Source organism: Ammospiza caudacuta, chromosome 27, assembly GCF_027887145.1.
Source record: "Ammospiza caudacuta isolate bAmmCau1 chromosome 27, bAmmCau1.pri, whole genome shotgun sequence".
Taxonomy (NCBI): Eukaryota; Metazoa; Chordata; class Aves; order Passeriformes; family Passerellidae; genus Ammospiza; species Ammospiza caudacuta.
In genome coordinates, this window is record NC_080619.1 from 3572819 (window position 1) to 3587408 (window position 14590).

The following is a 14590-nucleotide window of genomic DNA, read 5'->3' on the forward strand; positions in this document are numbered from 1 at the left end:
TAGGGGCAGTGTCCTGGTTTCCTGCACTGCAGGCTCTATTTCCTGGCTTCTGGCCTGTGCGTTCCTATCTAAAGACTCCTTTTAGGGCCAGGAAATAGAGTTCCAAGAATTTCCGGGCTATAAACACGTCAGAGTAGGCAGAATGGTTGGATCATGGTCTGTTGGCATTCCATGCAGGCGCATGACACAAACCTGTGTCATTCCTGTGGGTTTCTTTGTGGCCAAGCACTCAGGGCATCACTCTCATTCTTCCTCTATCCCTGCCCATCTCTCCTGCATCCTTTTGTGACATCCCCTGAGTTTTCACATGCAGCCTGTTTTCCTGGCCCATTTTGGGAATGGATAGGGGACAGAAGGTGTTCTTTGTGGTCTTGCTTCCCCTCTATGACGTCTCCCTTTGGTCAGCACTCCATGCCTGCTTCTGCAGCTCGTTCCTGCTCTTGCCCTGGGCTGGACTCTGAGCTGTTCTCAGTGGCCCTTGGCTGGATGGATGGTGCCTTGCAAGCTGCTCTGTCAATCCCCTTTCTCAGGCAGAATGACAAGATAAAACCCCACTGATCACAACTTGAAGCTTGATAGAAAGCAGTTTGCTAAAACAAAAGGAAAAGATTATGCATAGAGAAGTGCCCTGGGAAAGAAAATAAACGTATTGCCTCTTTCTCTCAGGAAGTGATGGCTGGCAATTTCCCAGGAAGTAGGTCTTCCTCCTGTGCTGTGGTTGCTCATGATGGCACACTTTGTAACTAAGACTGCAGAAATGGGCTCTGTGAGAAGAGTTCAGTGGCTCCAGCCAGCTGTGACTGAGTCAGCTCCAGCTGTGTGCAAAGGGGACTCAGCACTGCCCAGCACTGAGCACATTTGTCCCACTGCTGATGCCTCTGTGCAAGCAGATTTCATTAGAAATGGTTTGGGCGGGATGGCAACTTCAAGACCATTTCTTTCCCATCCTCCTTCCCTCAACAGTTGGGCACTGATGCCACCCACTAAACCAGATTGCACTAAGCTGTGTCCGTCCCATTCTTGCACACTTGCAGGGCTGTGGAATCTAAACCATTCCTGGGCAAGTTATTTCAATGCCTCACTATCCTCACAGAGAGAGACATCTTTGTCACCACCAAGGGAAAAGGAACAAACAAAATTGCACTTCAGGGATTGCAATGCTGCGCTTCCTGTACCCTTTTTCCTGTGAGCAAACTACAAGAGTTGAATCAGAAAGAAGGAGAAATCAGAGGCCAATATTTGAATGCAAAAGAACTTTATTGAGTCAAAAGAAGAGAAGGAGAAGGCTCAAAGAGAGCCCCTGAGGGAAGCCACTACTATGAAGTAGGAAGTCTGATGTCCTGAGCTGTCAAGCGAAGGAAGCTAGTAGGTCCCACAAGGCTGGCATTGAGTGGTGGTGACAGGAAGAGAAGGGAAGAGAGAAAAAAGAGGAGGAGGAGGAGGAGACAATAGTCCAAAGCCTTAAATCCAAAAATCAAAAATTCCATTGCCATTCCAGCACCATGTTCCGAGTTCTTGAAGGTTCTTGCCTGAGGATGTTGGCGGCAGCGGCTTTAGCAGGGACGACAGCATCTGCTGCCACCACAGCAGTTGGTGATGCAGGAGATGTCAAAGCCCCCAGAGCTGATGGGCACTCCCTCACAGCTGAGGATGCTGCCAACAGCAGCAGAGGTGGAGGATCCCACGGCGGTGTTCTGTGGGGAGGAGCTGAGGATGGGCCCAGGCAGGGTCACCAGCACAGCAGGCGGCTGAATGACAACGTGGGAGCTCTGGCACTGCCTGACACAGCACTCAGTGCAGCTGCTGGCCAGCGGGCAGGGGCCACAGGGCTGGCAGCAAGGCTCGCAGGGCCGGCACTGCTGGCACTTCTCAGAGCAGGACATGTCTGGAGCCTGGCGCTGCACCTGGCACAGAGGGCAGGGAGGAAGCAGAGCACACGCACACCTCAGACACAGCCCGCAAGGCAGCCCCAGCAGCACAAGGCCCCTGCTGCCTGCACAGCTCCAGCCTGGCCAGCCCCAACCTGGGCATCCTTTGCCTCAGCCCAGCACCCTCCTTCCCAGCTCAGCCAGGCCCAGCTCTGCTCCTGCCTAACCTGCAGGAAAATCAGCCCCACAGCCCAGCCCAGCCTCTGGCCAGAACACACGCTGTCCCCTCTGCCCACACCAGCACCAGTGCACAACAGCCCCAAAAGAACAAGAGCAGCAACAAGGGCCAGAAAGCTCAATGCTGTCTTGGAGAGAGTGGAGGAGAAGGGGGCTTGCAACTCACCTGGTTCCCAAGGAGCAGGAGGTGACAGAAGTGGATGAGAGAGCCCCCAGTGTGGCTGCCTTTTATCCTGGCCCCACAGTGCCTCAGAGCCCACAGTTTGTGCTGCGCAGGTGACGATATTCCTGCATGATCCCAAATGAATGGAAAGATCTCTGGGAATGGTATGGCATGAATTGGATTTTCCCTCTACCATCACTTTGCATTTCCTGGCTTACCTCATTCCCAATCCCTCACGGACAATTCTTTTGAGTGCTTGTATGCAAGATTCCATGATTCCTGGGGCCAAGGATGTGTCAGTGTGGTTAAGAGACATGGACTAAGTGCAGAACGGATCACAAGGAGGCAGGTGATGGCTGCCTGAGGCATTCTTTGGGTATTTTCTGTTCCTGCTGACTGGAAGTGCCTCATCCGCTCCCAGCCCTCCAGTCTTTGGCTCATCACCCAGCAGCTCTCCTTCATGCCTTGCCTTTGAGGTGAAACCTCTTTGCCTTCCTCCTCAACCTTCACAGTGCATGAGACTCCTGTAGCACTGCTGCCTGAGCTTGTGTCCTGCTTGGTGTTGCCAGAATCTGCTCTGGCTGGGAGCTCCCCAGCATCTCCTCAGTGCCATCCCTTCCTCAGGCCTCTGCCCCATGTGCTCCCCCACAATCATGTGCGTGGCAGTGTGGCTGTGGCCCAGTGTGTGCCAGTGTCTGCACATGCCTGTGCTTGTGCCCTGCTGGGAACAGCCCCTGAGAGCCTCTGGCCTGCACGGGGATGGTTGTGCACAGGGCAGGGCCCTTGTGTGCAACCCCCCTGCCCGTGTGCCTGTGCCCGTGTGCTGGGCTCTGTGCTCTGGGCTCAACTCTGAGCACCCCTGGCCAGGCTGGCAGTGTGTCAGTGCCCTGGCTGTGTGTGCACAGCTGGGCCTGAGCTGAGCTCTCAGCCCAGCCATTGCACGGCCTGGAGGGCCTTCCCTGCCCAGCAGGGCCAGCCACTGACACACACTCAGCCCCCAGTTCCTTCTCTGCAGGAGCCTGGACAGGGCCACGGCACTCACATCTCTCAGGGACAATCCCAAACCCAAGCCATCCCTTCAATGCCACCTCCAGGCTTTCTTGGGGCCATCAGCTGTTTCCCAGGGTCCTCGTTCCTGCCTCATGGGAAGCCTCTGAGGTCACATTGTTCTGGTGGCCATGTGGGGATTGGGGAGTGCACTGACCCCCGTGGCCTTAGCCCCATTATCCAGGAGCTCTAGGAAGATATTGCTGTTGAACAGAATGAGTCAAGTGAGGAAAAATATTTAACTGTTTCTGACAGGTGGAGCTGGAAGATGGGAGAGTTTATCCTCTCCCAAATCCATAAGGGGAACCAATGGCAGACTCCAGCATGGTGGGACAATGACTTTGGTTCTGTCATGTTTAGTTGATCCTGTGAAACCCCTCACCCCTGTTTGTCTGGTTGAGGCCTGAGCAGAAGGGTAATGTGAGGGTGGTGTTTGAAGAGAGGAGGTTGTAGAATATCCCCTGTCACTGCTGTTTCCCATTTCCACTCCTGTGAACTTTGACATCATCTTCTCCTAATGACCAGTATTTTGGGGAAGCCAGGGATGTCTTTGGGAGCTCCAATAGAAAAGGCACAAAATAAAGGAACTCCACCATGGAGTGTCTACCCACAACTTCCTCCACCTTTAGCCTTGCACTGAATCACAGAGTTTCCACACCAGGAAGGAGAAAGCAGAGGGCCAGGTTTGGATGCAAAATGACTTTATTGAGTCTAAGGAAGAGAAGGAGGAAGCTTGAAAAGGACATCAGGAGCAGCCAGTTGGGCCCAGTGGGGAAGTCAATTTGCAGTGCCTGCATAGGGATGAAGGGAGGCAAACAGATCACATTAGGCTGGCATTGGGTGGTGCAGACAGGAAAGGAAAGGAAGGGAAGAGAGTGGAAGAAAAGAGCAGTAAATCAAGGGCACAAATCCATTGTTCCAAAGATCCATCTTCAGTGCAGCTCCACGTTCTGACGTTGTGGAGGTTCTTGCCAAAGGATGTCGCCATCAGCTTTAGCAGGGACGACAACAACTGTTGCCATAGCAGTTGGTGATGCAGGAGATGTCAAAGCCCCCAGAGCTGATGGGCACTCCGCCACAGCTGAGGATGTTGCCAACAGCAGCAGAGGTGGAGGATCCCACAGCGGTGTTCTGTGGGGAGGAGCTGAGGATGGGCCCAGGCAGGGTCACCAGCACAGCAGGCGGCTCAATGACAACGTGGGAGCTCTGGCACTGCCTGACACAGCACTCATTGCAGCTGCTGGCCAGCGGGCAGGGGCCACAGGGCTGGCAGCAAGGCTCACAGGGCCTGCAGCAGGACATGGCTTGGGCTCACAGGTGCACCTAGAATGGAAGACAGGGAGAAGCACAAAGTGAGGACATATGAGAAGCAGCACATCACCCAAAAACCCTGCAGCCAAGGCACCTCCTGGCCCACATTGCAGTGCCCATCTCAAAGACCAGAAGCCACCTCAGCCAAACCCAGCCTCTCTCGGCCTGCACAAGACCTTCTCTCCCCTGCCCCTCCCAGCACAAGCAACTCCCAGACCCCCACTACAACAGCCCCTCTCAGCTGAGACCTCCAGGAAGGCAAGAGCTGCTCTTGAAGCAGCAGCTGCAGGAGCAGAAGAGGCTTCCCACTCACCTGATTCCTGAGGAGGAGGTGAGAGAAGTCGATGTGAGAGCAGAGACTTGGGCTGCCTTTTATAGCAGTCCTGCCCTGCCTCAGGCCCACAGGCACCTTCGTGGAAGCCATAATTTTCTGACCAGCTCATGTCAAATGTGCACCATCCCAGTTAATGGTAGGGGTTCTGTCCTGGTTTCCTGCACTGCAGCCTCTATTTCCTGGTTTCTGGCCTGTACGTTCCTATCTAAAGACTCCTTGTAGGGCCAGGAAATAGAGTTCCAAGAATTTCTGGGGTATAAACACGTCAGAGTGGGCAGAATGCTTGGATCATGGTCTGTTGGCATTCCATGCAGGCTCATGACCAAAACCTGTGTCATTCCTGTGGGTTTCTTTGTGGCCAAGCACTCAGGGCATCACTCTCATTCTTCCTCTATCCCTGCCCATCTCTCCTGCATCCTTTTGTGACATCCCCTGAGTTTTCACATGCAGCCTGTTTTCCTGGCCCATTTTGGGAATGGATAGGGGACAGAAGGTGTTCTTTGTGGTCTTGCTTCCCCGCTATTACATCTCCCTTTGGTCAGCACTCCATGCCTGCTTCTGCAGCTAGTTCCTGCTCTTGCCCTTGGCTGGACTCTGAGCTGTTCTCAGTGGCCCTTGGCTGGATGGATGGTGCCCAGCAAGCTGCTCTGTCAATCCCCTTTCTCAGGTAGTAAGACAAGGTAAAACCAAACTGATAACAACATGAAGCTTGATAGAATGGAGTTTGCCAAGGGTAAAGGGGAATATTATGCATGCACTATTAAATTGGGAAAGAAAATAAACGTATTGCCTCTTTCTCTCAGGAAGTGATGGCTGGCAATTTCCCAGGAAGCAGGGCTTCCTCCTGTGTCATGGTTGCTCATGATGGCACACTTTCCACATAAAGCTGCAAGAATGGGCCCTGTGAGAAGAGTCCACTGGCTCCAGGCAGCTGTGACTGAGTCAGCTCCAGCTGTGTCCAGCAGGGACTCATCCCTGCTCAGCACTGAGCACATTTGTCACATTGCTAATGCCTCCGTGAAAGCAGATTTCATTAGAAATGGTTTGGGCCGGATGGCAACTTCAAAACCATTTCTTTCCACTCCTCCCTTGCTCAACAGTTCGGTACACACTAAAACAGCTTGCTCCAAACTGTGTACACCCTGCTCTTGCACACTTCCAGTGTTGAAGAGTCTAAAAGATTTCAGGGCAATTTATTACAATGCCACATTAGCATGACGGAGAGGGAAACCCTTGTCAGCGCCAAGGGAAAGGGAAAAGATAAAATTGCACCGCCAGGATTTCAATTCTGTGTTTCCTCCCAACTTCTTCCCAGTGAGCAAACTGGAAAAGTTGTCACGGAAAGAAGGAGAAATCAGAGGCCAAGGTTTGAATGCAAAATAACTTTATTGAATCAAAAGAAGAGAAGGAGAAGGATGAAAAGGAGCCCCTGAGGGAAGCCTTTATGGAGAAGTGGGGATGTCTGATGTCCTAGGCTGCCGACGGAAGAAGGACAGCAGGTCCAACTAGGCTGGCATTCAGTGGTGGTGACAGGAAAGGAAGGGAAGAGAAAAATGAGTGGAGGAGAAGAAGAAAACAGAAGTCCAAAGCCTTAAATACAACAGTCAAGAATTCCATTTTCATTCCAGCACCACGTTCCAATGTCTTGGAGGTTCTTCCCAAAGGACGTTGGCGGCAGCATCTTTAGCAGGGACGACAGCATGTGCTGCCACCACAGCAGTTGGTGATGCAGGAGATGTCAAAGCCCCCAGAGCTGATGGGCACTCCCTCACAGCTGAGGATGCTGCCAACAGCAGCAGAGGTGGAGGATCCCACGGCGGTGTTCTGTGGGGAGGAGCTGAGGATGGGCCCAGGCAGGGTCACCAGCACAGCAGGCGGCTCAATGACAACGTGGGAGCTCTGGCACTGCCTGACACAGCACTCAGTGCAGCTGCTGGCCAGCGGGCAGGGGCCACAGGGCTGGCAGCAAGGCTCGCAGGGCTGGCACTGCTGGCACTTCTCAGAGCAGGACATGTCTGGAGCCTGGCGCTGCACCTGGCACAGAGGGCAGGGAGGAAGCAGAGCACACGCACACCTCAGACACAGCCCGCAAGGCAGCCCCAGCAGCACAAGGCCCCTGCTGCCTGCACAGCTCCAGCCTGGCCAGCCCCAACCTGGGCATCCTTTGCCTCAGCCCAGCACCCTCCTTCCCAGCTCAGCCAGGCCCAGCTCTGCTCCTGCCTAACCTGCAGGAAAATCAGCCCCACAGCCCAGCCCAGCCTCTGGCCAGAACACACGCTGTCCCCTCTGCCCACACCAGCACCAGTGCACAACAGCCCCGGAAGAACAAGGAGCAGCAACAAGGGCCAGAAAGCTCAATGCTGTCTTGGAGAGGGTGGAGGAGAAAGGGGCTTGCAACTCACCTGGTTCCCAAGGAGCAGGAGGTGACAGAAGTGGATGAGAGAGCCCCCAGTGTGGCTGCCTTTTATCCTGGCCCCACAGTGCCTCAGGGCCCACAGTTTGTGCTGCGGAGGTTACATGATATTCCTGCATGATCCAAAATGAATGGAAAGATCTCTGGGAATGGTATGGCATGAATTGGATTTTCCCTCTACCATCACTTTGCATTTCCTGGCTTACCTCATTCCCAATCCCTCACCGACACTTCTTCTGAGTGCTGGTATGCAAGATTCCATGATTCCTGGGGGCAAGGATGTGTCAGTGTGGTCATAAAACATGAACTATGTGCAGAAGGGATCACAAGGAGGCACATGATGGCAGCCAGCGGCATTCTTGGGGTTATTTTCTGCTCCTGCTACCTGGAAGTGCCTCATCAGTTCTGAGCCCCCCAGTCTTTGGCTCATCACCCAACAGCTCTCCTTCATGCCTTGCCTTTAAGGTAAAACCTCTTTGCCTTCCTCCTTAGCCCTCACAGTGGATGAGCTTGTGTCCTGCTTGGTGTTGCCAGAATCTGCTCTGGCTGGGAGCTCCCCAGCATCTCCTCAGTGCCATCCCTTCCTCAGGCCTCTGCCCCATGTGCTCCCCCACAATCATGTGCGTGGCAGTGTGGCTGTGGCCCAGTGTGTGCCAGTGTCTGCACATGCCTGTGCTTGTGCCCTGCTGAGAACAGCCCCTGAGAGCCTCTGGCCTGCACGGGGATGGTTGTGCACAGGGCAGGGCCCTTGTTTGCAACCCCCCTGCCCGTGTGCCTGTGCCCGTGTGCTGGGCTCTGTGCTCTGGGCTCAACTCTGAGCACCCCTGGCCAGGCTGGCAGTGTGTCAGTGCCCTGGCTGTGTGTGCACAGCTGGGCCTGAGCTGAGCTCTCAGCCCAGCCATTGCACGGCCTGGAGGGCCTTCCCTGCCCAGCAGGGCCAGCCACTGACACACACTCAGCCCCCAGTTCCTTCTCTGCAGGAGCCTGGACAGGGCCACGGCACTCACATCTCTCAGGGACAATCCCAAATCCAGGCCATCCCTTGGATGCCAGCTCCAGGCAGTCTTGGGGCCATCAGCTGTTTCCCAGTGTCCTTGCTCCTGCCTCATGGGGATGCTTTGAGGTTGGAGTGTACTGCTGGCCCTGTGGGCCTGGGGAGTTGTGTGGACACAGTAGCCTTTGTCCTGAGCCAGAAAATGTGGGAAAATGTTTATGTCAACGAGAATGGGTCAAGTGGAGAAAAGCTATTGATTGTGTATGGGAGATGGAGTCGAGGACATGGAAGACTTTCTCCTGTGCCACATCCAGAAGGGGAAACTGTGGCATCCTCCAACACTGTAGGAGGATGGCTTTAGTTCTGTCCTCATGCTTAGTTGATCCTGTTAAATCCTTCACCCCTGCTTGTGTGGCTGAGGGCTGAGCAGAAGACTAATGTGAAGGATGTGTTTGAAGCGAGGAGCTTGTGGAATATCCCCAGGCACTGCTGTTTCCCATTCCCTGCCACCATTTGACATCATCTTCTCCAGATGACCACTATTTTTGAGAAGTCAGGGATGTGTTTGGGAGCTTCAATAGGAAAGGCAGAAAGTAAAGGCCACCACGGAGTGCCCGCCCACGGCTTCCTCCACTTTTTGAATTGAGCTGAATGGAAGTTTTCCAACCAAAGGAAGGATAAAGCAGAGAGCCAGCTTTGGATGCAAAAAAATTTATTAGGTCTAAGGAAGAGAAGGAGGTAGCTGAAAGCGGACGAAAGGAGCAGCCATGGGGGCCCAGTGGGAGTGTCCATTTGCCAGGCCTGCAGAGGGGTGGAGGGAGGCAAACAGGCCCCACTAGGCTGGCATTGGGTGGTGCAGACAGGAAGGGAAGGGAAGGGAAGAGAGTGGAAGAAAACAGCAGTAAATCAAGGGCACAAATCCATTGTTCCAAAGATCCATCTTCATTTCAGCTCCACGTTTTGAGGTTATGGAGGTTCTTGCCTGAGGATGTTGCCAGCAGCTTTAGCAGGGACGACAACAACTGTTGCCATAGCAGTTGGTGATGCAGGAGATGTCAAAGCCCCCAGAGCTGATGGGCACTCCGCCACAGCTGAGGATGCTGCCAACAGCAGCAGAGGTGGAGGATCCCACGGCGGTGTTCTGGGGGAAGGAGCTGAGGATGGGCCCAGGCAGGGTCACCAGCACAGCAGGTGGCTCAATGACAACGTGGGAGCTCTGGCACTGCCTGACACAGCACTCATTGCAGCTGCTGGCCAGCGGGCAGGGGCCACAGGGCTGGCAGCAAGGGTCACAGGGCCTGCAGCAGGACATGGCTCGGGCTCACAGGTGCACCTGGCACAGAGGGCAGTGAGAAGCACAAAGTGAGGACATATGAGAAGCAGCACGGCACCCAAACACCCTGCAGCCAAGGCACCTCCTGGCCCCCACTGCAGTGCCCAGCTCAAAGACCAGGAGCCACCTGAGCCAAGTCCCAGCCTCTCTCTGTCTGCACAAGACCTTCTCTCCCCTGCCCTCTCCCAGCACAAGCAGCTCCCAGCCCTGCACTACGACAGCCCCTCTCAGCTGAGACCTCCAGCCAGAACAGATCTCTTCCTTGAGGAGGAGATGCGGAGGAGATGCTTCTCACTCACCTGATTCCTGAAGAGGAGGAGGTGAGAGAAGTGGATGAGAGAGCAGAGACTTGGGCTGCCTTTTATAGCAGTCCTGCCCTGCCTCAGGCCCACAGGCACCTTAGGGGAAGCCATAATTTTCTGACCAGCTCATGTCAAATGTGCACCATCCCAGTTAATGGCAGGGGTTCTGTCCTGGTTTCCTGCACTGCAGCCTCTATTTCCTGGCTTCTGCCCTGTGTTTTCCTCTCTGAAGACTCTTTCTAGGGCCAGAAATGAGTGATCCAAGATTTTTCGGGATATGGACACGTCAGAGTAGGCGGAATGGTTGGATCATGGTCTGGTGGCATTCCATGCAGGCGCATGACCCAAACCTGTGTCATTCCTGTGGGTTTCTTTGTCACCAAGCACTCAGGACATCACTCTCATTCTTCCTCTATCCCTGCCCATCTCTTCCGCATCCCTTTGTGACATCCCATGAGTTTTCACGTGCAGCCTGTTTTCCTGTCGCAATTTGGGAATGGACAGGGAACATGAGGTATTCTTTGTGGTCTTGCTTCCCCTGTATTACGTCTCTGTTTGGTCAGCACTCCATGCCTGTTTCTGCAGCTAGTTCCTGCTCTTGTCCTGGGCTGGACTCTGAGCTTTTCTCGGTGGCCCTTGGCTGGATGGATGGTGCCCAGCAAGCTGCTCTATTAATCCTCTTTCTCAGGCAGAAAGATGAGAAAACCAAACTGATAACAACATGACACTTGATAAAAAGCAGTTTGATAAAGGTAAAGGTTATGCATGCACATTTCCCCCGGGAAAGAAAATCACTTTATGGCCTCCTTCCCTTAAGAAGTGATGGCTGGCGATTTCCCAGGAAGCAGGGCTTCCTCCTGTGTCATGGTTATTCTTGATGGCACACTTTGTAACCAAGGCTGCAAGAATGGGCCCTGTGAGAAGTGTCCACCGACTTCTGGCAGGTGTGACTGAGTCAGCTCCAGCTATGTCCAAAGGGGATTCAGCACTGCCGAACACGGAGCACATTTGTCCCAGTGCTGTTGCCTCTGAGAATGCAGATTTCATTAGAAATGGTGTGGTCTGGAAGGCAACTTCAAGACCATTTCTGTCCCATCCTCCTACCCTGAACAGGTGGGCACTGATGCCACCCACTAATCCAGCTTTCTTCAGGCTGTGTCCACCCTGGTCTTGCACACATCTAGGGTGGAAGCATCCAAAACCATTCAGGGCAAGTTATTGCAATGCCTCACCGTTGACACAGAGTGGAACACCTTTGTCAACACCAAAAGAAAAGGAACAAACTGAATGAAATAAACAGCACAAAGAAAGCAGCAGGGATTGCAACGTTGTGCTTCCTCCACCTGTTTTCCAATGGACACTTTGGAAGAGTTGTTAGAGAAAGAAGTAGAAATCAGAGGCCAAGGTTTGAATGCAAAAGGAACTTTATTAAGTCGAAAGAAGAAAATATGGAGGGTCAGAAAGGCACCTGAAGGAAGCTATTAAGATGCAGCAGGGATGTCTGACATCCTGGGCTGCGAGGGAAGGAAGTCAGCAGGTCCAACTAGGCTGGCATTGAGGGGTGGCGACAGGAAAGGAAGGGAAGAGAAAAATGAGTGGAGGAGAAGAAAAAAACCAGTAGTCCAAAGCTCTAAATCCAATCTGTTAAGTTCTGACTTCATTCCATCCTCACGGTCCGAGGTCTTGGAGATTTTTCCAGAGGATGTTGGTGACAGCATCTTTAGCAGGGACGACAGCATGTGCTGCCACCACAGCAGTTGGTGATGCAGGAGATGTCAAAGCCCCCAGAGCTGATGGGCACTCCCTCACAGCTGAGGATGCTGCCAACAGCAGCAGAGGTGGAGGATCCCACGGCGGTGTTCTGTGGGGAGGAGCTGAGGATGGGCCCAGGCAGGGTCACCAGCACAGCAGGCGGCTGAATGACAACGTGGGAGCTCTGGCACTGCCTGACACAGCACTCAGTGCAGCTGCTGGCCAGCGGGCAGGGGCCACAGGGCTGGCAGCAAGGCTCGCAGGGCCGGCACTGCTGGCACTTCTCAGAGCAGGACATGTCTGGAGCCTGGCGCTGCACCTGGCACAGAGGGCAGGGAGGAAGCAGAGCACACGCACACCTCAGACACAGCCCGCAAGGCAGCCCCAGCAGCACAAGGCCCCTGCTGCCTGCACAGCTCCAGCCTGGCCAGCCCCAACCTGGGCATCCTTTGCCTCAGCCCAGCACCCTCCTTCCCAGCTCAGCCAGGCCCAGCTCTGCTCCTGCCTAACCTGCAGGAAAATCAGCCCCACAGCCCAGCCTCAGCCTCTGGCCAGAACACACGCTGTCCCCTCTGCCCACACCAGCACCAGTACACAACAGCGAAGAACAAGGAGCAGCAACATGGGCCAGAAAGATCAATGCTGCCTTGGAGAGAATAGAGGAGAAACGGGCTTGCAACTCACCTGGTTCCCAAGGAGCAGGAGGTGACAGAAGTGGATGAGAGAGCCCCCAGTGTGGCTGCCTTTTATCCTGGCCCCACAGTGCCTCAGGGCCCACAGTTTGTGCTGTGGAGGTGACATGATATTCCTGCATGATCCCAAATGAATGGAAAGATCTCTGGGAATGGTATGGCATGAGTTGGATTTTCCCTCTACCATCACTTTGCATTTCCTGGCTTACCTCATTCCCATTCCCTCACCGACACTTCTTCTGAGTGCTGGTATGCAAGATTCCATGATTCCTGGGGGCAAGGATGTGTCAGTGTGGTCATAAAACATGAACTATGTGCAGAAGGGATCACAAGGAGGCACATGATGGCAGCCAGCGGCATTCTTGGGGTTATTTTCTGCTCCTGCTACCTGGAAGTGCCTCATCAGTTCTGAGCCCCCCAGTCTTTGGCTCATCACCCAACAGCTCTCCTTCATGCCTTGCCTTTAAGGTAAAACCTCTTTGCCTTCCTCCTTAGCCCTCACAGTGGATGAGCTTGTGTCCTGCTTGGTGTTGCCAGAATCTGCTCTGGCTGGGAGCTCCCCAGCATCTCCTCAGTGCCATCCCTTCCTCAGGCCTCTGCCCCATGTGCTCCCCCACAATCATGTGCGTGGCAGTGTGGCTGTGGCCCAGTGTGTGCCAGTGTCTGCACATGCCTGTGCTTGTGCCCTGCTGGGAACAGCCCCTGAGAGCCTCTGGCCTGCACGGGGATGGTTGTGCACAGGGCAGGGCCCTTGTGTGCAACCCCCCTGCCCGTGTGCCTGTGCCCGTGTGCTGGGCTCTGTGCTCTGGGCTCAACTCTGAGCACCCCTGGCCAGGCTGGCAGTGTGTCAGTGCCCTGGCTCTGTGTGCACAGCTGGGCCTGAGCTGAGCTCTCAGCCCAGCCATTGCACGGCCTGGAGGGCCTTCCCTGCCCAGCAGGGCCAGCCACTGACACACACTCAGCCCCCAGTTCCTTCTCTGCAGGAGCCTGGACAGGGCCACGGCACTCACATCTCTCAGGGACAATCCCAAATCCAGGCCATCCCTTGGATGCCACCTCCAGGCTTTCTTGGGGCCATCAGCTTTTTCACACGACCTTGCTCCTGCCTCATGGGGATGCTTTGAGGTGACAGACCTCTGGTGTCTCATCAGAGTTGGAGAAGTCCTGTGGCCACACAGGCCTTTGTCCTCAGCCAGAAGCTCTGGGAAAATGTTTCTGTCAAAGAGAAGGAGGCATGTGGGGAAAAGAGTATGACCATGTCTGGGTGGTGAAAAGTACCTTAAGGATGTAACTTAGGCAAACAGAAGTCCTTCACATGGCAAGCAGGATGCTAGCTCAGACCTTGAGGTCTGACAAAACAGAAGTTCTGCTAAACAACAATATTGGCCTGACTCAAATGTTACAGTGGAGGACCAGCTGCCTAAGAGGGAAATCAGGCTGAGGACAGAACCCAAACAAGTATAAAAGGACAGGTGATAAGGACAGCAACTATGTAAAATATGTCAAGTGTGTTTGGCTCACTAATGAATATGAATGTGTAATTACTGCATATGATAAAAAATCTCATTAACTGTATGCCTGCTGCATTTTGCATTATTCAGAGCATGGAGGGGGGGCCACATGGCCAGTGGCAAAAACATGATGAGGAACTTGCCCATGCAGATCCTAGATGAATCGACTTCTCAGCACTTCTCTAAGAATCTTGGAAAGAAGTAGTAGACAATCTAAAAGGGGCATGGTAAAAAAAATCCACACTTGGTTGAATTTTGCGACATTAGAGGAAGATTGGCAGTTTCTGGATGAACCAGCAAAGAACCGTGGAGAAAAGCAGTTCCCAATCAGCTCTTTTGTGTGGCTGATAGAATGCTAATCATGAAACCCCTCAGGCCTGCCTCTCTGGACAGAAGCTGGGATGAATATTAAATGTGAGGACAGTTGGAAGAGAAGAGGTTGTGGGCTTTCCCCAGGCCTCCCTGGTTTCCATTCCCTGCTATCTTCACCCTGAGAGTCATTTCAGTGGAGTAGCCAGGGATGTGTTTAACAGCTACCACATAAAGGGCAAAAAGTCAAATACACTCTAGGGAGTTCCACCCTCTACTTCTCTATGTTTTCTCCTGAGCTCCAAATACACTCTAGGGAGTTCC

At 53.7% G+C, this 14590-nt stretch overlaps 3 protein-coding genes and 2 pseudogenes across 3 annotated transcripts; all 5 read right to left on the reverse strand.

Annotated features, from left to right (window-relative positions):
• Positions 1-1553: 1553 nt before the first annotated feature.
• LOC131568647 (feather keratin Cos2-2-like) lies at positions 1554-1883 on the reverse strand. Its single transcript, XM_058820751.1, has one exon. It carries the CDS (start codon positions 1881-1883, stop codon positions 1554-1556), a length of 330 nt encoding a protein of 109 aa, XP_058676734.1.
• A 2425-nt stretch (positions 1884-4308) lies between these two features.
• On the reverse strand, positions 4309-5069 carry LOC131568590 (feather keratin Cos2-2-like; annotated as a pseudogene).
• Positions 5070-6643: 1574 nt separating this feature from the next.
• LOC131568591 (feather keratin Cos2-2-like) lies at positions 6644-6973 on the reverse strand. The gene has a single exon (XM_058820690.1). It carries the CDS (start codon positions 6971-6973, stop codon positions 6644-6646), a length of 330 nt encoding a protein of 109 aa, XP_058676673.1.
• A 2397-nt stretch (positions 6974-9370) lies between these two features.
• LOC131568535 (feather keratin Cos2-2-like) lies at positions 9371-10132 on the reverse strand (annotated as a pseudogene).
• Positions 10133-11722: 1590 nt separating this feature from the next.
• On the reverse strand, positions 11723-12052 carry LOC131568536 (feather keratin Cos2-2-like). Its single transcript, XM_058820631.1, has one exon. It carries the CDS (start codon positions 12050-12052, stop codon positions 11723-11725), a length of 330 nt encoding a protein of 109 aa, XP_058676614.1.
• Between the last annotated feature and the right edge of the window lie 2538 nt (positions 12053-14590).